The sequence below is a fragment of the Rattus rattus genome, chromosome 9, assembly GCF_011064425.1.
Source record: "Rattus rattus isolate New Zealand chromosome 9, Rrattus_CSIRO_v1, whole genome shotgun sequence".
In the NCBI taxonomy this organism is placed as follows: Eukaryota; Metazoa; Chordata; class Mammalia; order Rodentia; family Muridae; genus Rattus; species Rattus rattus.
The window spans coordinates 84,206,013-84,229,420 of NC_046162.1; the positions used below are offsets into that span (position 1 = coordinate 84,206,013).

General features: G+C 45.2%; 1 protein-coding gene across 1 annotated transcript; it reads right to left on the reverse strand.

The window, feature by feature from the left end:
• Window positions 1–862: 862 nt before the first annotated feature.
• Window positions 863–23,336, reverse strand: Tubd1 (tubulin delta 1). Its single transcript, XM_032913920.1, has 10 exons — window positions 23,158–23,336; window positions 19,277–19,496; window positions 18,839–18,986; window positions 15,928–16,144; window positions 13,298–13,529; window positions 11,917–12,006; window positions 10,809–10,973; window positions 5,696–5,836; window positions 2,055–2,238; window positions 863–996 (listed from the first exon to the last, which is right to left on the reverse strand). Exons 2-10 carry the CDS (start codon window positions 19,446–19,448, stop codon window positions 894–896), a joined length of 1,452 nt encoding a protein of 483 aa, XP_032769811.1. The 5' UTR covers window positions 19,449–19,496; window positions 23,158–23,336; the 3' UTR covers window positions 863–893.
• Between the last annotated feature and the right edge of the window lie 72 nt (window positions 23,337–23,408).

Consider the following 23,408-nt stretch of genomic DNA (forward strand, 5'->3'; position numbering starts at 1 on the left):
TTCGCTTTAGTGCTTAACATGTCAGAAGCTGAAGCTGAGGCTGGAGTAGCATAGCGAGTCCCAGGCTATCCTGGGCTACAGAGGCCCTGTCTGAAAAGTGAAAACAATCAATCAAACAAACCACACTGGAGATGGCTCAGCGTGTGTACTGTAGAGGGTCAGAACTCACCTGCATCTCCATAGCATCTAACGTACCCTCTGGCCACCATAGGTAGCTTCATACATGCTCACATGCACACACACACATGTATATACACACACATGTATATACATCCACACACAAATAAAAACAAATCTTTTTAAAAGCGCACATGTACACTGAAAAGTCTATGCTGCTTTCATCTGAACCGTGGGGGCTTAGATCATGCTAAGTAAATCTTTTTCATTATAAATGGAAGGTTAGAAACGTGGAGAGCGACAGATAATTTCCCTCTCCTTGGATTCTTACAGCCAAGTGTCTGCCGAGTTCCTTTAAACTGGACTCCAAGGTGCAGAGTCTACCCTGGATCTTGAGCCCAACAGTTTGGGGTCCTATCTCAACAAAACGGTTCCTTATAGAAGGATTGCTTTTTTCTCTTACAAATAAAATACCAAATCCACGTTTTCCCTGAAAATATGCCACACTCTACTGGAAGTGTTTTCTCCGTGTCTGTGGACAGAGCACATAAACTGGAATCAGCATCCTACTTTATTAACAGAATGAATTTGAAAGCAAGTATTTATATTTACGTATCTGGTCTGAGACAGGGTCTCATGTAGTCCAGGTTGGCCTGATCCTCCTGCTTCTAATTCCAGAGTGCTGGGATCACAGGCAAGCACCACTGAGCACAGCTCAGTTTTGAAAATGTTTTAGTTCAAAGATCCGATAAAGGGCTTTTCCTCTTGGCTTAGGGTCAAAGACTACCATAGCTGGCGACAACTTGTTCCAACAATGTAAAGCTGTCCAAAAAGTCTTCCTCCTCCATTCCGAACTTGGTGTACTGATGGATGTAGGCTCTGGGGAGAGAGTAGAAAACGTCGATCAATATTCCAGGCAGATGAGAAACTTAAGCAGTAAACAGGCCTGTCGGCTCTGAAAGCTCACAAAGCCCCCTAGGGTCCTTGTTATGTGTGGGTCGCTGGTTTACTCTGAGTCAATAACTAACATTAGCGAACTTGAGCTGTCACCGCGATGCCTCTGCTTTTAGTGTCCCAGAGGGCACAGGAAAGCAGCATGTTGGACTCTGTAGTACTGGCTGGCAGGCTCAGTACACCACAGGAGGTGACTACCTCCAGATTGACTCTGAAAAGAGCTCAGAAGTTTCGCTTAAGGTTTGAAGTTAGAAACGAAGCCAGCTCCCCCACCACCCCCCAGCTCCCAGAAGAAGAGCAAGGGCAGACACAAAATAAATTACATCACAGTAAGAGTCAGGGGAGCTTGGACCAAGTGAGGACTTGGGATCCGGGTGAAGAGGAGACAGACTGGGGAACCCTAGCCCTGTTCGGTCATCTGGGGAATTTTATTTTGACAACGCATAACTGCCTGAGTCTTCGGTGCTACTACTGAAGAGGACTAGAGTCTCCTCCATGCCCCAGGACCATCACAAACGCTGACCAAGTGCTCTACTCCCAAGCAACAGCCTGATCCCAAAGATCTTCTTTGGAAAACCACCTTACTATGAAAACTTGAATTTTGCTTAGAAACTGTTCAGAGGACCAGGTTCTATTCCCAGCATCTACACAGAGACTCCAAACCATCTGTAGCTCTAGTCCCAGGGAGTCCTTTGAACTAAGAGCTCTGGCAATTCCTATGATACAAGCAGGGGAAAAACCCATGCACATAAAATAAAACAAAAGGAAAGACAATAAAACAGACACAGGGTAGTTGCTGAGTACCAGCCGAGCGTGTACTAGGTGGTCTGCATGGCTACCTCACTGGATCCTTGCTGCACGGGTGAGGAACGGAGGCCTTTAAGTCATGTCGAAGGCTCCACGGCCGCATGGAGGCGGCCCCACACACACCTCATGCTTTATCCGGTTATGGTGGGGAAGTTCAGAGACCTAGTCTTACTCACTTGGATGAGAACATATTCCACGCCTTGCCCACAACCATGTCCAACGGCTTCACTAGGAGCTGGCTATTGCTGACCAGGGCTGCAGATTTCTCATACTTGTCAAAGGGTCGCGGGGTTTTCCAGACACTGAAAGCATCAGCAGGCTCCAACCACGAAGTGTAGAGAGCTGGGTCTCTAAAACCCTCTAGAGTGAAAACACCATACATATGAGCAAAGTCCTTTCTACACACGCGTGAAAACGTTGTAACGAGGGCTGGCAAGATGGCTTAGTGAGTCCATGTGCATGCTGCCAAGCCTGATGACATGAGCTCAATTCCTGTGTCCCACATGATGGAAGGAGAGAACTGACTCTCCTGTAAGTTGTCCTCTGATCTCTACATGTGTCCTGTGTACATGCACTGTGGCAACAAGCCACGACAAGTACTCACACACGCATTTAAGAACGAAAAGGGAAAACAGCTAGCAATTCTGTGGAAGGATAGGAAGTGGGAATTAAAGAGAGAGAAGGCAGACTGGAAAGATAGCTCAGCAGGTAAGAGCACAGACTGCTCTGCACAGACTGCTCTTCCAGAGGTCCTGAGTTCAATTCCCAGCAACTACATGGTGGCTCACAGCCATTTGTAATGGGATCTGATGCCCTCTTGTGGTGTGTCTGAAGAGAGCAACAGTGTACTTAAATAAAATAAATATATATATATAATATATATAAAGAGGCGGGTCTGGCAAGATGACCCAGTGCTTAAGGATTTAAGAGCACAGACTGCCCTTCCAGAGGACCCAGGTTTCAATTCCCTGCACCCACAGAGGCATTCAGAACTGTCTATAACTCCAGTCCCAGGGGATCTGACATCCTCTTCAGGCATCTGAGGGCACCAGGCATGCATGTAATACAAAATCCATGCAAAGAAACATAAAATAATAACTTGCTGCTGGGCATGGTGCTCACACCTTTGATCCCAGCACTCAAGGCAGAGGTAGGGGGATCTCTTAGTTCCAGGACAGCCTGCTTTGCAGAGTGACAGCCAGGGTTATACAGAAACCTTGCCTTTAAAAAAAATGCTGCAAAGATTGCCTGCAAAAAGCCAATTCAAATACAAACGCTAAAGTAGCAGTGAGGCGTGCTTGAGGCCTAAGGTCTCCGACCTCCCTTATCGCTTTCTCAGATGTGAACCTGACATCGGGAATCAAGAACAAGATGATAAACCTGAGTGCAGTCAGCGACGCCTCAACTCCCTGGCGTAGCATTTTGTCAGAGGCTCAGACTGAGGTGACTCCCTGGTTTTCTGGGAGAAAACAATTTCAGAATGAGCCAGCAGGAGGCAGAGCCGGGCTTCATTGAACAACGTTTTTATATGGAACTTAAGGACAGAGATTCAGAGGCAGTCCTCAGGAGCAGAGTAAAGCCCTCCCCACCCTCACCTCCTGCCCCACAAGTGTAGAGTCATAGTGGAGTTGGACCCCATTGTCCTGTACAGCACTATGGTGATTTTTGAACTTACGGTCTTCAAGGAGTTGCTAGGGGATTTTAATGAGGTCATAGGATGCTCCTGAAGGGTCCCAGACAGGACTGCAATGAGGAGGTAAACTGCAGACCCCAGGGATGAAGGAGGCTAGGCTGTCTTCACTGGGAACAAGGTGTTAGTTTGTGAGATTCCCAGAAAATGTCTGCAAGAGGAAAGAGGCCAAGCCCAGAGTCCCACGTTCAGGCTCAAGCCTGGGTCAATACGTTACATCCTTGCTTGAAGACACTTCTACATGAAACACTGTGTCTGCGCTGACTGCCTTCACTACAAACCCTTGTGCTGCAGTCTGCGTTTGGGTGGTGAGAGCCCCTTTGCCTTCCCAAGGCCCCGGATTCCCCTCTTCTGGCCTGCCTCATGTCACCTTGTCAGCCGTAACCCAGTATGGGTTCATTCAGGTCCCTAGGCAAAGCTTTGAAATCGGACTTTGGAAGCCACTGAAACTGAACACATCCAGAGGCTGAGATGGCTCAGTGGGTAAGAGCACTTGGTGTGTAAGCAAGTGGGCAGGGATGAGCAAACCCCAGGAGCTTTCCAATCAGCCTGCATAGCCGGCAGGGCAAGCTTCAGTGAGAGCCCCTGCCTCAAAGGAACAAAGCAGGGAGCAGCAACAGATGAAGACACCCCACGTCCTCCTCTGTTCTCTGCATGTAAATGTATAGCACCCATATCTTCATGTACATGTACCACACACATACACACACACACACACACACCATACACACACATACCCCCCCCACCCCCCCCCACACACACACCATACACACACATATACACACACACCCCCAAACACATACACACACACACACACACACACATATACATACACACACCACACACACACACACACACACACACACACACACCATACACATATACACACACACACCATACACACACACACCATACACACACAGACACAGACACACACACACACACACACACATACACACACACACACACCATACACACACACACACACACCCACACACCACACACACACACACACACACAAAAAACACACCACACACCACCCACTCACACACCACACCACACACACACACACTCACACACACCAAACACACACACACACACACACCACACATACACACACACACACACACACACACACACACACACACACACACACACACACACACACACAGATAGATGTACTAAGCTTCTCTCCCTAAGGGGAGGATGTGGCTCAGTCTGATCTCACCTCATCCCCAGAGCCCAAGTCAAGAGCTGGCGTGGGCACTGAGGAGTGTAGACTGGGGCTTACTGGCAGCCAAACCTAAGTCCCTCAGCAGTACCAGGTTAGTAAGAGACTCTGCCTCAAAATGAGATGAGTCAGGGATGGTGGCACACACCTGTAACCCTAGCCCTTGAAAAGTTGAGGCAGGAAGATCGGGAGTTCAAAGCCAGCCACTGCTACATAGCAAGTTTGGTGATACATGACAGACTCTGTCTAAAACAGCAAAGAAACAAGATCCCAGGGTAGGCGATGCCTGGGGAAGGATACACACTGGCCTCAGGCCTCTATGGCACACACATGCACACATGCATGCACATGCTCATGAACTACTGAATTCCAAAGTTAAGAACACTGGCTTGGCTGGAGAGATGGCTCAGTGGGTTTGGACTTGTGTTTACTTTGTGTTGTTTTTGGGGTGGATGTATGTGGGGTTTTTTGTTTTGTTTTTGCTTGTTTAGATTTTTGTTTTGTTTTGTTTTGTTTTTGTTTGGTTTGGTTTGGTTAGGTTTTTGGGGTTTTTCCAGACAGGGTTTCCCTGTGTAGTCCTGGCTGTCCTGGCACTCACTCTGTAGACCAGACTGTCTTCAAACTCACAGAGATCCTCCTGCCTCTGTCCCCCGATCTGGATTAGAGTGGTTTTTTCAGCTAAAAGCTACTGAATCTGTGCTGTGTGTGGAGCTTGGCTAGCTCTGTGCAGTCAGTCCCTCCGCCCACCTGTGCATGGCTTCCAGGACCAAACTCAGGTTTGTCAGGCGTGAAATAAGTGCTTCTCCCCACTCACCACCTCGGCAGTCCCAGGTGTTTTTAGAACACGCACACGCTCCAAAATATATGCCTCAATTTTCCCCTGAACTTATGCTTACCCACGTCGGCACTGTGCACTTCTCTCCCTCGGAGGATGACCAAGTTAGCGAGAGAAGTGTTAAAGTGAGGTTCCTTGTGGGCAAACGCCTTGCCAATAGGTGGAAGGCCGGACAGAGGAGGCCGCACCTGCCAGTCGATACCTAGCACAGAGGAAAAGTAAGAGAGCTTAGAAAGGGCACTGAACAACACGAGAAGGGTATAGACGTTTCTGGTCGGATGTGGAAGCATACGCCTATGTCCCAGCACTTGTCAAGTAAATGCAGGAGAATCAGTGGTCAGGGCTTCAGGGCCCTTGGACAACCCAGCTGTACTGAGACAGTCTGTTTGCCTACTTTATTTTTTGAGTCAGGTTTTTTTTGTTTGTTTGTTTTAGTTTTTTTGCTTTTGGGTTTTTTGTTTGTTTGTTTTTTTTTTCTTTTTCTTTTTTCTTTTTTTCAGAGCTGGGGACCGAACCCAGGGCCTTGCGCTTTCTAGGCAAGCGCTCTACCCCTGAGCTAAATCCCCAACCCCTGCTTTTGGGGTTTTTGTTTGTTTGTTTGTTTTTTGCTCTATAGCCTGGAACTCAAAATGTAGCAGACTGGCCTGAGACTTTTGCTTTGGTCTCTGAAGTGCCAGGGTTGTAGAGGTCAGGAGCTGGCCACCAAGTCTACTTGTTCGTTGTTTTCTTTCTTTCTTTCTTTCTTTCTTTCTTTCTTTCTTTCTTTCTTTCTTTCTTTCTTTCTTTCTTCCTTCCTTCCTTCCTTTCTTTCTTTCTTTCTTTCAAGATTTATTCATTTATTATATATAAGTACACTGTAGCTGTCCTCAGACACACCAGAAGAGGGCATCGGATCTCTTTACAGATGGTTGTGAGCCACCATGTGGTTGCTGGGAATTGAACTCATGACCTCTGGAAGAGCAGTCAGTGCTCTTAACCGCTGAGCCATCTCTTCAGCCCTCCCTTTTTCTTTCTTTCTTTCTTTCTTTCTTTCTTTCTTTCTTTCTTTCTTTCTTCCTTTCTTCTTTCTTTCTTTCTTTTCTTCCTTCCTCCCCTCCCTCCCTCCCTCTTTCCTTCCTTCCTTCCTTCCTTCCTTTCTTTCTTTCTTTCTTTCTTTCTTCTTTCTTTCTTCTTTCTTTCTTTCTTTTCTTTCTTTCTTTCTTTCTTCCTTTCTTCTTTCTTTTCTTCCTTCTTCCCTCCCTCCCTCCCTCTCTCCCTCTCTCCCTCCCTCCCTCCCTCCCTCTCTTTTTTTCTTTTCTCTTTTTTCCTAAGGGGGTCTTGCTATGTAGTCCTAGGGTCACCTCAATTTCACAATCCCCCTGCCTCAAAGTGCTGGGATTACAGTCATGCAGGAACACGCTCGGCTTTGAAGTATTCAATGACATTGTAACCTCCATGTCTGTCCTGGGCTCTGCCTGCCTCTCTCTCTTTCGATCTCTCCTTCTCCCTGGGGTCTATCTATTCAGTAGCCATGGCTATCCCGGAACTTGCTATGTAGACCAGACTGGCCTTGAACTCAGAGATCTGCCTGCCTCCCCCTCCTGAGTGCTGGGATTCGAGGTGAGTGCTATCAATCTGGTGATTTTACGCTCTTGCTTCAATCATTCATTCCCCATGGTTCTGTTGCTGGGATATGTGGGATACATGATGAAGGTGACAAAAATGGGGCCAATCTTCACACAGAGCAATCTGATAACATACGAACTAATATAAAACTAGATCCTTCACCATAAATGTGTTTACCCATATCCTTATCATATATTCAAAAACTAAAAACATTCAGGGCTGACTACATGGCTCAGTGGTAGTGCACTAGCCTAATATATGTGAAACTAAAAAAAAAAATTCAATCCCTGTACTACAAAAATTGCTTAAATTCTATAACTAACTATAAAAAAGACCATCGATATCCTACAGTTAGTTCTGTATGGGAAAGTGACTGAACAAACTGCTCTTTATTGACCTGACAGAGCTCAGTGCAGAGTGCCTCCGTGCAGAACACCTTGCTCCATGAGCTATTAGCAGGTATTGCTAGAAAAACAAGGGCTGCTCCCCTCCCAAAAAAAATGGAAAGCATTATTTTAAGATGTAGAGTTTCAGGGGATGGAAAGAAGGCTCAGCAGTTAAGAGTACTGACTGCGGGGTTGGGGATTTAGCTCAGTGGTAGAGCATTTGCCTAGCAAATGCAAGGCCCTGAGTTCGGTCCCCATCTCCGAAAAAAAAAAAAAAAAAAAAAAAAGTACTGACTGCTTTTTCCAGAGGTCCTGAGTTCAATTCCCAGCAACCACATGGTGACTCACAACCATCTGTAATGGGATCTGATGCCCTCTTCTGGTGTGTCTGAAGACAGTGACAGTGCACTCATATACATAAAATAAATAAGTAGATTTTTTTCTTAAAAAAAGATGTAGACTCTACTCTGGCACTGCCATCCATCCGGCAGAGGGAAGGAGCCGACCGTTATTTTATTTTTCCTATCATACCTACTACTAGAGAACATCCAGTGATTTCTAGTTAAAGGCAAAGAGCCACACACACACCAGTGTACTGTCCTAACACAGGAAAGCCAGCAGCAAACATGAAGATAGCATCAGTAAAACTCCTGAGCACACAGAACAGTGGAAACTCTGCTCACCCATTGGCAAATCCTGAGAGCAAGATAGACTTTTCTAACAGCAGAGGGAACAGGGAGATTTCTGCTCTGAAAAAGCTAAACCAGCAAGGCCAGCCCCAGTGACTGCAGGCCCCGCTGGGCAGGGAGCTTTGTGGGAAACTGGGTCATTGTGTGGATGCTTTACCTACTCCTGGCTCTGAGAAGACCAGTTCTGGGACAGTGATTTGAACCCAAGGACTTGTGGCTGCTTTGTAAATGGTCCACCCCAACCTACAGCCCAAGCCCTCATGAGAAGGTGCCACCTTCTTCCACCTGAAAGCCTTGAGACTCCTCTCTGTTCCTCTTGTAAGCATTCTCATCAACATGGTGGACACGCTACAAAGGCAGGGAAGTTTGGGACTGCCCTGGAACTCGCTCTATGGCCTCAAACTCAGAGACCCTCCTGTCTCTGCCTTCCAAGTGCTGAGATTAAAGGAGAGTGCCACCGCCACCTGGCTGTGGTGCTCACTTACAGCCTTGTAATCCTAAGGGGGAGCAGGAATTCGAGACCAGACATAACAAGTTTGAGGCTGTATTACATGAGACCACATCTCAAGTGTAAGAACCAGAATACAGATCCCAGCACTCATATAAAAGCTAGGTAAGTATGGTGGGCTTCCAGGATGCCAGCACTGGGGAGACAGAGACAAGAGGTCCCCGGGCAAGCTGGCTACTATAGCAGAACTGAGTTCTGGGTTCAGCATGAGATCCTCCCTCAATAAATAAAGTGGAGAAAGACTGCGGAGGATACCCGATGTCAACCACATGAACTGGCGACTGCATGCACGGGACACACGTGCACACATATCCTCCCCCGCCTATGTGAATACATACACATATGCACACCACACATACATACACATGCAGAAATATTTTAAAAAATAAAACTAAAAAAAAAGGTGAGGAAAAGGAGGAAGGAAACTGGTAATAGTTAAAGCTGGGAATAGAATAAAAATCTGAGCCAAACATTCAGAAGGAAATACATTTCAGAAGGAACAACTGAAGACGTGGAAGGTGGTGGTTGTACCTGAATGACAGGGAGTGAGGGCCGGCACTGCCGTGTTCTCTGTACTAACATGTGCCACACAACTGCTCTGCCCACTACACTGCTGACTTACAATGTGCCCTCAGTGTGATGCCAGGGATCAAATCCAGGGCCTCTCACATGCAGAGGCTGCTGGAGGCTGGAGAGGTGGCTCACTGGCTGCTCTTCCACAGGCCCAGGGTCTGTTCCCAGCATCCATATGGTGACTAACAACTGTCTGTAACTCTGGTCCCAAGACAAACGCTTGGTCTCCACAGTACCAAGCATGCATGTAGTACACAGACATACATGTGGGCAAAACACCCATACACAGAAAATAAAGAAAACATTTTCAAAACCGTGTACACTACCACTGGGCTACAGACCTAGTCCTTAAGTGATTTTTTAAAATTCATTTTTTAATATTTATTTATTTTTGTATACATGACTACACTGTAGCTGTCTGCAGATTCACCAGAAGAGGGTATCAGATCCCATTACAGATGGTTGTGAGCCACCATGTGGTTGCTGGGAATTGAAATCAGGACCTCGGGAAGAGCAGTCAGTGCTCTTAACCACCGAGCCATCTCTCCAGCCCAAGTGAATTTTAACTACCTGATTATTTGATTTATAAAAAATTGACAAGTCAGTGGTGGCTTGTGCCTTTATTCCCAGCACTCAGGAGGCAGAGGCAGGGGGATCTCTGTGAGTTTGAGGCCAGCCTGGTCTACACAGTGAGTTCTAGGACAGCCAGGGCTACACAGAGAAACCCTCTCTTGAAAAGAAAATTGGTTTAATTATTTGCGTGTGGTGTGTGTGTCCATGTATACAGACATGTTCTCCTGTGTACTACAGTACATGTGTGGAAGTAGGGGACAGTGTACAGGAGTTGGCTTTCCTTCCACCTTGTGGGTCTGAGGGATCAAACTCAGGCCATCGGCTTGGACACAGCACCTTTACCCATGGAGTCATCTCACTGGTGCATGGTTTATTTTTTTCTGAGGCAGGGTCTAACGTACCCTAGGCTGACCTGAAACTTGCCATGTACCTGGTCAGGCTCTGTTGCTGGTCTTCCTGCTTCTATAAATGCAATGTTGGGGTCACAGACATGCATGCACTCCCACCCTTGGTTTTTTGGGGGCTTAGGGCTCAACATAGGGCCTTACATAGGTTAGGTAAGCTAAATACTTGATTTTTTAAAAACTACATTCATACTTTACGTTGAAAAATTAAATAAAGATTTGCAATAACATGGCGCTTGTGTACAATGTCCTTTCCAGATGAAACTGTAAAGCCATCCAGAAGCCCTTAGCAATATCCCGGGGAGTTTCTGTAGGAGGCTCCTGGGCCAGAAGAAAAGGCCTTTATTTCAACCAGCCTGAACCGGTTTATACCCAGGGCTCCAGGACAGGCGCTTCTCTGGTATGTGGGTTGTCTATTTTTAAAATATCCCTTTACCTTCTTCCATTTTTGCCCTGGAAATAAGCATCTGTCTTAAATGCTTGAGGAGGCCAGCCCAGGTAAACGTGCTGTACGCCAGAGACTCCGCAGACATCTGAGGAATGTTACGGACGCCCAGCATCTTAAATTCAGGGTGAGGAACTAAATGCTCCATTAAGTCTCCTGTAAGGAAAAAAAATAATGCAATGTGAACTCAATTGACCTCACCCACAATGGTGCCATTGACTTTTAAACAACTGTGACTTAGTAAAGTTTAGAGTCAAACGTGTTTTCTCCATACTAGAATTGCTTAAAACATTAAAATAGTGATTCTTTAGACACAGTGTGCACTACAGACTACATTTTTGCTTTATTTCATTCATTTTGTATTTATGATTTTTAACACAGGGCCTTACTGTGTAGCTCTGGCTAACCTGGAATTCCTTTTGTACACCAAGCTGTTCTTGAACTCACAGAGATCCATCTACCTGTGCTTTCAGAATGCTGGAATTAAAGCATGCACCATCAAGCCTAGATCTTCGCTTTGTTTTAGCTTGGCTGAGAGAGCATACTTATGATGGGCATGGTGTCTCACGCTTGAGCAGTCAGAGGCAAGAAGAGACTGCCCACAGGTTCCAGGTCAACTCAAGGGATTACATAGTAAGGCCCTGTCTCAAAAAAGAAACAGATGTCCAGGCACAGTAGTGCACACCTTTAATCACAGCACTTGGGATGCAGAGGCAGGCAGATTTCTGTGAGTTCAAGGCCAGCCTTGTCCAGAACGAGTTCCAGGACAGCCAGAGCTACCATAATGAGACCCTGTCTCAGAAGAAGAAGATAGAAGGGAGGAGGGGAGAAAAACAGACAAAAAACAAAATAAAACCATACATTTTGCCAAAGGAATTATCGGTAGAAATATGGGTGACTAATTTACCAAACTCCAGGAAAACCAATTACAAAAGATAATTAAGATACCTTTCTTTAATTCTTTTTTTTTTTTCTTTTTTTTTTTCCGGAGCTGAGGACCGAACCCAGGGCCTTGCCCTTTCTTTAATTCTTTAGTCACTAAATGACCCTTAGTAAGTGTTCCAGATCTTCTACTTATCTTGCTAAATGACAACTAAACCGTTTGTAGACAGAAACATAGGTCTACAGTAGAGAGCCACCAGACAAACATTTGTGGCATGAGGCAGGCCTGGTCCCACAATTCCAGAAACTGAGGTAGAGAACAAGAGGATCTTGTTAGCCTAGGAGTTCAAGACCAACCTAGGCAACAGAGCAAGCCCCAGACTAAGATAAATATGTAAAAAGCCAGAATCGAGGACAGGTTGTAGCAACCTGTAATTCATGCCTCTGGGGTCATCTCCACCTCAGGGGCTTAGGTGCTCAGTCACGCTCGCTATTAAATCATGTCCTAGGCTGATCTGCCATCCTCTTGCTCTGATTCTACCTAGCAATTCGAGGACCTAACTGAGACCCTTCTCTACTGATTTCTTCCTTCGAAGACTGTCTGTCTTCCTGTTTCTAGGAATCTTGGACCACCCTACTCCTCACCTTTCCTATCAGAGCACAACTATAAGACACAATACCACAAGGCAGCCTGGAGTCTCTGAGTTTTCTGTCTTTTCTTCTCTTTTTCGTGTTCTTGTGGCTATCCCCATCTTCCCTCTCTTTCCATTACTGAAGAGCAGCAAGGAAACTTTATCCAAAGCAAAATGACAGTATAGGTCAGAGAATTCTCTGTCGAGAGTGGCAGCAGGTCACATGACCGACAGCAAACATTCTCCTGAGTTCTCAATCCTTAAACACTCCAGTCTAATTAGAAGCCCACACCACCACCCACCACCTCTACCACCTCCTCTCTTTCCTCCAACTCCTCCTCCTCTTCAAAGACTTACTTTATGTGCATGGATGTTCTGCCTGCATGTATGTAAGTGCACCATGTGCATGCCTGGTACCCCGAGGTCAGAGGAGGGAGTCAGATCTCCATGACCTGGAGTTGCTTGTTAATTACTAGAAGAGCCAGGAACAAGGAACTTATTCTGCAAGAACAAGTGCTCTTAACCACGAAGCCATCTTTCCAGCCTCGCCCCATCATTTCTGTGGACTCCGCTCTTTCTACCTTTTATCTTTGGTTGTGGTTCAGTGGTTATCACTGCTTAGAGTGTGTAAGACCCCAGCCTCTGTCCCCAACAGTACAAAACACATGCACTTTCTACCCAGTGAATGTTCTATCAAGTGCTTGCCATTTGCTGTGCACTGATTTAGGTCCTAGGAGAACATTGGCTCCATGAGTGGCGTAGTCAGCGAGGAGCATTTACATCCCCACATATATGCTTCTGAGAAATGTCGTAACTTCTTGAGCCTTTAGGTAAGACAGTTCAGGAATGAAGGCAGGGTTTGGGTTATATTTCTTGGATGAATCTTCAGGCAGAGGGGAGGAGACAATGAGAAATAACTTTGGGGCTACATATGGTTTTTCTACAAATAACAGAGGGGTCAGGTACCGAGTGGATTTCTGCAGTAGTGAAACGAGCTGTCCTCAGAGTGCGTAGGCTGGAACACGCTCCCCAGCTGGTGGGCAAGAACTCGATTTAAATCTCGGAAGGAGATCTGCTTGATGTTCATCCGCTTGGCGCAGATCTTATGGACAACGTCATTCTCATGAATGAGAAGGGCATCTGAAGACCGGTACAAGTGAGAGAGAGTCAAGATGGAGTTGTAGTTCTGAACAATAACCTGGAGAGAAAAAGGATCAAAGACAGGAAGAGAGGCTGAGTAGTAAAGATTGTAGATTCCAGCCCTGTGGTGGCGATCGCGTCTTCAATCTCAGCACTCGGGAGGCAGAGGCCGGTGATCTCTGTGAGTTTGGGAATAGCCTGTACTATGGAGTGAGTTCCAGGACAGTCAGAGTTACACAGACAAACCCAGTCTCAAAAACAAAACAAAACAAAAATAAAAACAAACAAAAAACAAAACAAGAAGGAAAAAAAATAACATCAATGAATTAAAAAATGACTTTGTGGGGTTGGGGATTTAGCTCAGTGGTAGAGCGCTTGCCTAGGAAGCGCAAGGCCCTGGGTTCGGTCCCCAGCTCCGGAAAAAAAAAAAAATGACTTTGTGGGGTTGGGGATTTAGCTCAGTGGTAGAGCGCTTGCCTAGGAAGCACAAGGCCCTGGGTTCAGTCCCCAGCTCCAAAAAAAAGAAAAAAGAAAAAAAAATGACTTTGTGTCTCTCAGGAGCCCATTTCTGGGTTGGTCCTTCTAATACTGCAGAGGGACCTTGCATTAGGGTCAATGGCATTGTGGCTAGTCTTCAAATGATCTTAATTTCTATTTATTGAGAAGAAATTTATAGGCATACTAATTTCCTGTTGATCTTCCTAATGGGAAAACCAAATGTAGGAAATGATTCAGGAAAGAAGTGCAGTAGCAGTAACTTTTTGTTTTTAGATTTAGACTGTTTAGCCTTGGCCAGCCCAGAACTTCCTGTGTAGAGATTAACCTGCCTGTCTCTGCCTTTGCCTCCAGAGTGCTGGGACTCAAGGCTGTGCCACCAGGATCCGCCTTACTGCATCCTTCACCGTATTACATTCTTCACCTTATGGAGGTGAGCATTTCTGTTCCCATTTTACCCAGGGAAAAGCAATGAATAGAGAAACTAAATAACCTCAGTGACGGAGCTGGGGGTGACAGAGCCAGGGCTTGAAGCCAGGCAGGATGACTTGGGAATCTTTTTAGTTTTTTTGTTTTTTTTTTGTTTTGTTTTGTTTTGTTTTGTTTTTTTTGCATTTAAAGACATGTGCCACCATGACAGGCTTAATTTTTTGTTTGTTTTGTTTTGTTTTTAAAGACGTCTCAGCCACGAAGTGGGCAGACAGATCTTGAGGTGGAGGCGAGCCCAGACTGCATAATAAGACTGTCTCAAGAAACCTAAAACCAAAATGAAACAAGAGATTTAAAAAACAAAGGATACTTCACACGTGCGGGAAATGCAACCAAAATTAAATCAACTGTTCACGTAAATATCACAGTCAGTCCTGAAGCTGGACCTCGGCATTCTCAAGGAGTGTGATCTCTTTGTTCATATTTACTTCACAAACACAGACTAGAGGGGCTAGAGAGAGAGTTCAGTGGTTAAAGCACTAGATTCTCTTCCAGAGGACCAGGGTTCGATTCCAGCACCCACGTGACAGCTCACAGCTGTCTAACTCCAGTCCCAGGGGAATCTGACACCACACAATGCATAGACATACACTCAGACATACATAAACACGAACATAAAATAAATAAAATTTAAAAAGAAAAATAAATAAAAATTTAAAAGAAAGAACATATACTGTGATCTAATTACTCCCCTAGTGAGTATTTATCAAGGAGAAATAGCATGTGACCACGCCAGATTCCTATTTCTGGCTAAATTGATAGAAGAGAGAGAGCAAAGAACATACAACATAAGACTTTTGTTCAGGGGCCGCAGAGATGCTCGCTCAGTGGTTAGGAACATTTGTTGTCTTCCAGAAGGCCTGGGTCTGGTTCCCAGAACTTACATGATGGCCCACAACCTTATGACTGTAATGTCAGAAATCTGCCCTCTTCTTGCTCACTCGGGCACTAGGCATGTGTATTGGGTGGTTTTGTGTCAATCTGACACAAGCTGGAGTTATCACAGACAAAGAAGCCTCCCTTGAGGAAATGCCTCCATGAGATCCAGCTGTAAAACATTTTCTCAACTAGTGATCAAGGAGGGAGGACCCAGACCATTGTGGGTGGTGCTGTCCCTGGGCTGGTGGTCTTGGGTTCTATAAGAGAGCAAGCTGAGCAAGCCAGGGGAAGCAAGCCAGTAACATCCCTCCATGGCCTCTGCATCAGCTCCTGCTTCCTGCCCTGCTTGAGTTCCAGTCCTGACTTCCTTTGGTGATGAAACAGCAATGTGGAAGTGTAAGCTGAATAAACCCTTTCCTCCCCGACGTGCTTCTTGGTCATGATGTTTGTGCAGGAATAGAATCCCTGACTAAGACAGCATATGTGTGCACATACAATAGAAACCCTGACTAAGACAGCATATGTGTGCACATACATACAGGCAAGCAAAACACTCATATAATAAACGCAACTTTTAATTAACATGTTCATACCTCGCCAGTTCCGTAAGGCCATATAATCTGGTTCATTTTCAAGGAACTGGAGTACTGATCTTGTAGATTCTGTGTAATAAAGGCTCCCAGTCCTGATCCTGTTCCCCCAGCCATGCTCATTATGATGAAAAATCCACTCAAAGAGTCACATTTCTCCACTTCTGTTTGGATTAAGTTCATTATAGATTCTTCATGCTTCGGTCCATGCACGGAGTAACTATGCCATGGCAAAGGGAACAAACACAGCGCCCGTCAGTTTACCCTGAGGGAGATGGTACAGAAGAAGGGCGTTTAGGAGACAGCCCTTTCCAAAGCTAAGGCAGCGGGTAGGTATCTTGTACAGCTGAGGTACCCTGATGACAGCATTTAATAGACACAGGTGAATAGTATGGCTAGAAGAATACATTTACAGGATTTAGGAAGCTCCTTTTAACTGAGCACAATGGGATTATTTTATTTGTTATTATTTTATTATTACATCGCATGTATGGTGTGTGTGTGTCAATGTAGGCCATTGTGCATGTGTCGTGGCCAGAAGACAAGTCCTGGGGAATGAACTCAGGTCCTTGGGCTTTGAAGCAATTGCCTTTATCTGCTGAATCATCTCGCTGGCCTCATATTTTGTGGGAGTGGCCCAGGAACTCACCATCCTGCCTCAGCCTCCCAAGTGCTAGGATTACCTAGCTGCCTTCTTGAAATCCTATGGCTCAGCAAAACTTGGGAACTGCCGGGCAGGAGCTCTGTTGCTGGGACCCTCAGCCCCTAGTTTATATACTTTGGATTTTGAGACAGGAGCTTGCTAAAATGCCCAGGCTGACTTTGAACTTGCTCTATAGCTCAGGCAGACACTGAATCAGAGATCTTCTTTCGGAGTAGCTGGGATACAGGCTTGCATCAGGCCTGACACATTATAAATTTTATTTATTTATTTAATTGCATATTTTTGCGGGAGGGCATGCATGTGCCATGGCTGTCAGAAAATAATTTGGGGAGTCAGTTCCCTCTTTCTACTATGTGGGTTTTGGGAACTGAACTAAGTTCTTCAAGTTGGAGGGGATGCCTTTACCCCCTGAACCATCTCACTAACCCAAATTGTTTTTTAAATTTATTTATCTTTGGTTTGTCAAGACAGGGTCTTTTTGCATAGATGTCCTGGCTATCCTGGAGCTCACTCTATAGACCAGGCTGTCCTTGAACTCACAGAGATCTATCTGCCTCTACCTCCAAAGAGCTGGGATTACAGGCATGTGCTACTACTGCCCAGCTCCAGATTCTTAATTTTATTTTAGGTTTGGTTTGAGACAAGATTTGACTAGGTAGCCTGGGTGGCCTATGTGGTGGCCTGAATAAGAATGGACCGCAGAGGTCCATATATTTGAATTAGTTCAGGAAGTAGAACCACTTGTGAAGGATTAGAAGGTGTGGCCTTATTGGAAGTAGTTGTGACCTTTTTTTTTAAAAAGAAGCATTTATTTATTTTATGTTTGTGAGTACACTGTAGCTGTCTTCAGACACACCAGAAGAGGGCATCAGATCCCATTACAGGTGGTTGTGAGCCACCATGTGGTTGCTGGGAATTGAACTCAGGACCTCTGGAAGAGCAGTCAGTGCTCTTAACCGCTAAGCCATCTCTCCAGCCCAGTAGTTGTGACCTTGTGGAGGGAAGTGCATCACTGGGGGTGGCTTTGACTTTAAAAGCCCAAGTGAGGCCCAGTGTCTCTCTCTTCCTGCTGCCTGTGGATCCGGATGTAGAACTCTCAGCTCTTTCTCCAGCACCATGTCTGCTTGCACGTCTCAACGCTCCCCTCCATGAGAATAATGGACTAAACCTTTGAAACTGTAAGCAAGCCCAGTTAAATGCTTTATGTTATAGGAGTTGCTTTGGTCATGGTACCTCTTCACAGCAATAGAACAATGAAAAAGATAGCCTGGAACTTACTATGAAGACCAGGCTGGGCTGAGCTCACAGAGATCTGCCTGCTCTGTCTCCTGAGTGCTGGAATGAAAGGCATGGACCACCGCACCTGACTCTAAATTCTAAGTTTTAATATAAGGCTTCCAGGATTTTGAGCTTGCTGCATCCACTGTGCAGTGATCATAGTGTGAGTGCCTAACTGTATTGCTGTGACTTCACTAAAAATCAAGTGGTAGTGTTACGGGATATTTGATCATACTGTGTACCCCAAGATCGTGTTATTTACTGAAAAATCATATGGCTGAGCCCTTAGTGCGCACTGTTAATCCCTCAGGACGGGACAGAGAGGCCCTTAGTGCCCATCTTTCATCTCAAACAACGAAGGTAAAGTTAGTTTGTAGAAGGAAGCACCATGTTTGAAAGTGATGCCTAATTGAGTGGCAGACAAAGTGATGAATCAGAGAAAGATCTGACAGGATACACCTAACTCTCACAAGAAGGGAGAGGAAAGTAAGCTACTTGAGGGGCAGTGCCGGGGGTGGGGTGGGGTGGTGGGGTGGGGTGGGGTGGAGGGCAGTCTTACTGGGACAGTTATAGAGAGACAGGTTGCAGAGAGAGAACAAGCTATATGTAGATGAAGACAAATGAACCAGAGGATGAGAAGGAGCCAGAAGATTAGAACAGATTGCCAAAGTTAGTGAGGCCAAGCAGAGCAATTCAGTCAGAGGCCGAGAAGCCAGACTGAATCAGTCAATTTGGAGAGGAGTTCGAACCAGAACAACTGAGTTGAACCAGTCAGAGTTCAGAAAGAACTAGAAAGAGTGAGCTTATTCAGCAGTAAGTCTCAGAGGCTGAAAACATTCTAGGTCTAGATTAGATTGTAAAGAGGATGGAAGCTTCCAGGTCTAGGCCTAGGCTAGCAGATGGGGGCAGTGAGCCTCGGAGAGCAGAGTTACATCAGGAGAATGAAAGGTATGGTTACAGAGTTGTTCTTACCCATATGCCCAGTTGTTCCCAGATCCTTGTTTCTGACAAAAGCTTGTGTGCTGACCGTATTTCCATCGGCCAGACTGGGCAGCTTTTGATAGTGTTTGATTGATAACTTTAGGTTCCATGTCAATAAGAACAGCCCGGGCAACTGGAACTAGAGAGGGGGTAAAATTACATATTTTATGTGGGTACCACAGAGTGTAAACTTCTAAGTCACTGAACAGTATTGCCAGCCCTACATTCGGTTTTTTTGGTTTTCCTTTTGTTTGTTTAATTCAGGGGTTGGAGGTAGAGTAGTGTCATAGCCTGCTGAGGCCTTCAAACCCCAGCATAGGGTAGGGGGGAGACAAGCAAAGCCTTCCCTATTGAGGTGGAAGGGATGGGGTTTAAATACTTGTTGAAGATACTGATGTCCAGTGAGGGAGGACTCTTGACCATACCTACCTCCATTTTCTTCCTCTCTGAAAAATCTTTCTTTGCAGGATGCTTGATATGCCTCGTTTTCTCTCTTGGAACAGAGTCCCTGGGAGGAGTGTGAGTCTCTAAATAAAGTATCAAACACTTCGAAGCCAATCTGGTTGCCACATTGCCCCAGCTGTACTGTCACTATCGACATGCCAAGCCACAAACGAGGCCTAGCCTAAAACACAAGGGGGTGGGTCACCTGTAAAGGAAAAAGACACAGGTGTAAGAAACCACCACATTGCTCACAAGGGCAAACGACGTGCCACCTACTCATACTCCAGCAGTAAGCGGTGGTAGGACAGCCCGGTGGTTAAAGCACTTGCTCCTCTTGCAGAAGACCCGGGATGTGTCTCAGCACCTACACTGCCACCTGAAACTTCAGCTCCAGGGGATCCAGTTACCCGCTTATGGCCTTCCCAGGCACTGCATGCATATTGTGTACATACAGTCATGAAGGTATTCTCATACAACATAAAATGACATTTTTAGAAAATTTTATATATGTGACTACACTGTAGCTGTCTTCAGACACACCAGAAGAGGGCAGCAGATCCCATTACAGATGGCTGTGAGCCACCATGTGGTTGCTGGGAATTGAATTCAGGACCTCTGGAAGTGTAGTCAGTGCTCTGAACCACTGAGCCATCTCTCCAGCTCCAGAAAATTAAAAATATATGTACAATAGCAAAAAAGTAATTTTTTGTCTGGGTATGGTGGCACACAGGCTTAGTCCTAGCACTCAGGAGGCAGGGGAAGGTAGAGTTCTATGAGTTCCAGGCCAGCTTATAAGACTGAGCGTGTGTGTGTGTGTGTGTGTGTGTGTGTGTGTGTGTGTGTGTGTGTGTGTGTGTATATATGTACAGATAAGCATATATATACATGTATTTACATATATATGTATATATGTGTATGTATTTGTTTTTAAGACAGGATCTCATGATGTCTCTCTGGCTGGCCTAGAACTCACAGAGATCAGCCTGTTTCTGTGTCTAGAATGCAGGGATTCAGGGCATGCAGCACTATGCTCTGCGAACTATCAGTCTTAGCTTTGCCATCAAAAAGCACTTCAGGAGGGCAGTATGAAGCAGCATTGAGGTTTGTTAACACAGATATTTTCATGAGATTTTTAACACGGCTTTAAGTCAGGTTATTAATGGAAAGAAAGGCACTTAAGATATTATGTTCCCAGCGTGGGGTGTGAACTTCTCAAGAAAGAATCACAAGTGTCTTAGCAATAACCACATATATTAATATGATTTTGTTGCCTTCTTTTTAAAAGTACATAATTAATCTTTTTTTTTTCCTTGTTTTTGAGACAGGGCCTCACTGTGTGGCCCTGGCTGTCCTGGAACCCACTATATAGATCAGGCTGACCTCAAACTCAGAGATCACCTTGCCTCTGTCTCCTGAGTGCTGTGAAATTTATCCCTATGTTATGTGCACGTATGTCTGTCGACTACATGCATCAGTGCCCTCGGGGGCCAGAAGAGGGTGTCACAATTGCCTTGTAGATGCCTGGAACTGAACCTGGATCTCTGCAAGAGCAGCAAGTTCTCTTAACTGCTGAGCCCTCTCCAGCCTGATTTTACTGTCTTGACATTATACTTTATACTGTTCAAAGACTTTCCAAGAGATCTGTTTTTCTTCCCCTCGTGTGTGTGTGTGTGTGTGTGTGTGTGTGTGTGTGTGTGTGATTACTAAGTGTTTCCTAGAATGTATTGGTGAGGTCAACAGGCTGACAAGTAAAACCAAAGGACACGAAGGTTGTAACAAGGGAGTTACAACATATTTCTCTGTAAATGGAGCTCATGGCCTTGTTCAAGAAAGAAAACTGCAAGTTTACATCTGGAAACAGTATATGGTAAGAAATCATATACTCTTAGGCCATAAGCATGGCTCATTACCACTTTAACGTTCTTATTTGAAATAGCCCTATAGAAAAGAAACGTTCCTATATAGTCAACTTTCACAGAAAATTTTATTAATCATATATACATATGTGTAGTCCTTGCTTTCTACCAGGTCTGAGGATGGGCCTCTCTTTTGTTGTTTGCAGCTGTGTATCAGGCTAACTAGCCCATGATTCTATGGGGTCTCCTGTCCCCACCCTCCATCTTTCCATTGGAGTACTGGGATTACTCCACCCATCTGGCTAGCACACATCTGGTTTAACATGGGTTCTGGAAATTCATACTCAGATTCTCATGCTTGCATAGCGAGTGATTTGCCCCTGAGCCATCTTCCCCAGTTCTCTGAGCTGGAATCCTGATTCTCAGATGGTGAGACCTCAACTAAATTTTGGAATAAAGCATCCTTTTCCTCCCCATGTTCCTCAGTCTTTCCTGTCTTTATCTAAGAATCTAGTCATTTAAAGAAATTTCCTCACTCTATAACTTGGGGGATTTAGTATTTACTGTCCCCAAATTTATTCACACACAATTCAATAGTTCCCAAAATATGATTCACATTCACTGTTTTTCCAAGTATGCTTTTAAAAGAACACAAACAAACCACAACAAAAGCATTGGTGGTGGGGGCTGTGAAATCATGAGGAGCAGAGTTTAGCTGCCAGCACCCAGGTAACAAGCCAGGTGTCCTGTGCAGGCCTGTAGTTACAGATGCAAGTCCAGTCCTTCTGTCTAGAAGGATCACTGTGGGTGGCTTCCAGCTTGGTTGAGAAAACTCAGCCCCCAGTTGAGAGAGAGAGAGCAAGAACAAGAGCGAGAGCGAGAGAGACTGTGCCTCAAAGTGATAACTGGATGCCCTCATCTCCTGTGCATTTGCATAAGTGATCACATTCACACACACATGTGCATATACACTCACACACATAAATTATCTAAAGGAAATATAGTGATGAAGAAATTCTTTGTATACATTTCACACTACATGGACACCAGCTCAATAGAACAGTCAATAACATTAATTTTCTGTCTTCCAAAAATATGACTTATTTATTCTCCTTTCACCAACCATCTTCTGGCCTGGTAAGCACAATTAAAATCAGTAAGGCCGGTTGTGGTGGCTACACCTTTAATCCCAGCACTTGAGAGACAGAGGTAGGCAGATCTCTGAGTTTGAGGACACAGTTAGTTCCAGGACAGCCAGGGCCACACAGAGAAATCTTGTCTCAGAAAACCAAAAACCAAACAAACTAACAAGTTGGATCTAGGCATAGCGCGGAAGTCTTTCATCCTAGCACTTGGGAGGCAGAGGCAGAGTGATCTCTGTGAGTTCGCATCTACACTGTGAATTTTACAACAGCCAGAGTTACCTAGTGAGACAATGTCTCCATAAGAAAAGAAGGAAAAACAAAGTTGGAACTTAGAGAAAGACCAGTATGGAAGTAAAGCTTTATTATTTTTAAACAACAAAAGAGAACTGTTTGTTTTGAGACAGGGTCTCCCTAAGTAGCCCAGTCAGGCCTGAAACTAATTAGTCTGGGCTGACTTCAAATACATAATCCTTCTGCCTCAGCCTCTCCGATAACAGGGACTAAAAAAATAGAGTATTTTTGATGAATGCTTCACATCAAGTCTCGATAGCCCCGGAAATGAGCAGAGCCTTGCGAACCAGACTTTCAACTTAACGTCTAAGCCTGCATCGTAGGTAATACTATTCTCATTTTACGGTTAAGGAAATTGAGTTACAGAAGGGTTATGTAACTTTTCCAAGCCACCAAATTAGCAAATAGCAAAGCCAAGTGTCTTTCTTTGCCTTTCTTCCCTATCAGCTCCCAGTTAACCCCACACTCACTGACAGCTCTGCGACCGGCAGTTTCAGTTCGGTTCAAACTTCAGGAGACCAACCCTCTTACTATGCGCATGCTCACTTTCAATAGTTTTTTTAAAAAAAATTACCTAGCACAAATAAATGCGCTTGCTCCTTATGCGAAGAGCTCTGCTGAGGGTTAGTCTTTTTTCAACCCCCGTTTCCCTTCTTCTATTTAGAAAGGCTAACCACGCGTGTTCAATTTCAATTTATCAACTTCAGATATGGTACGCATGCTCCACATCCGGCAAACGCCTTAGACAGTAACGCGCATGCTGTTACTTTCCTGGCTTGGCTTCGGTTGGTGTTCTGCGCATGTTCCTGCCAGTACCTGGCCCGG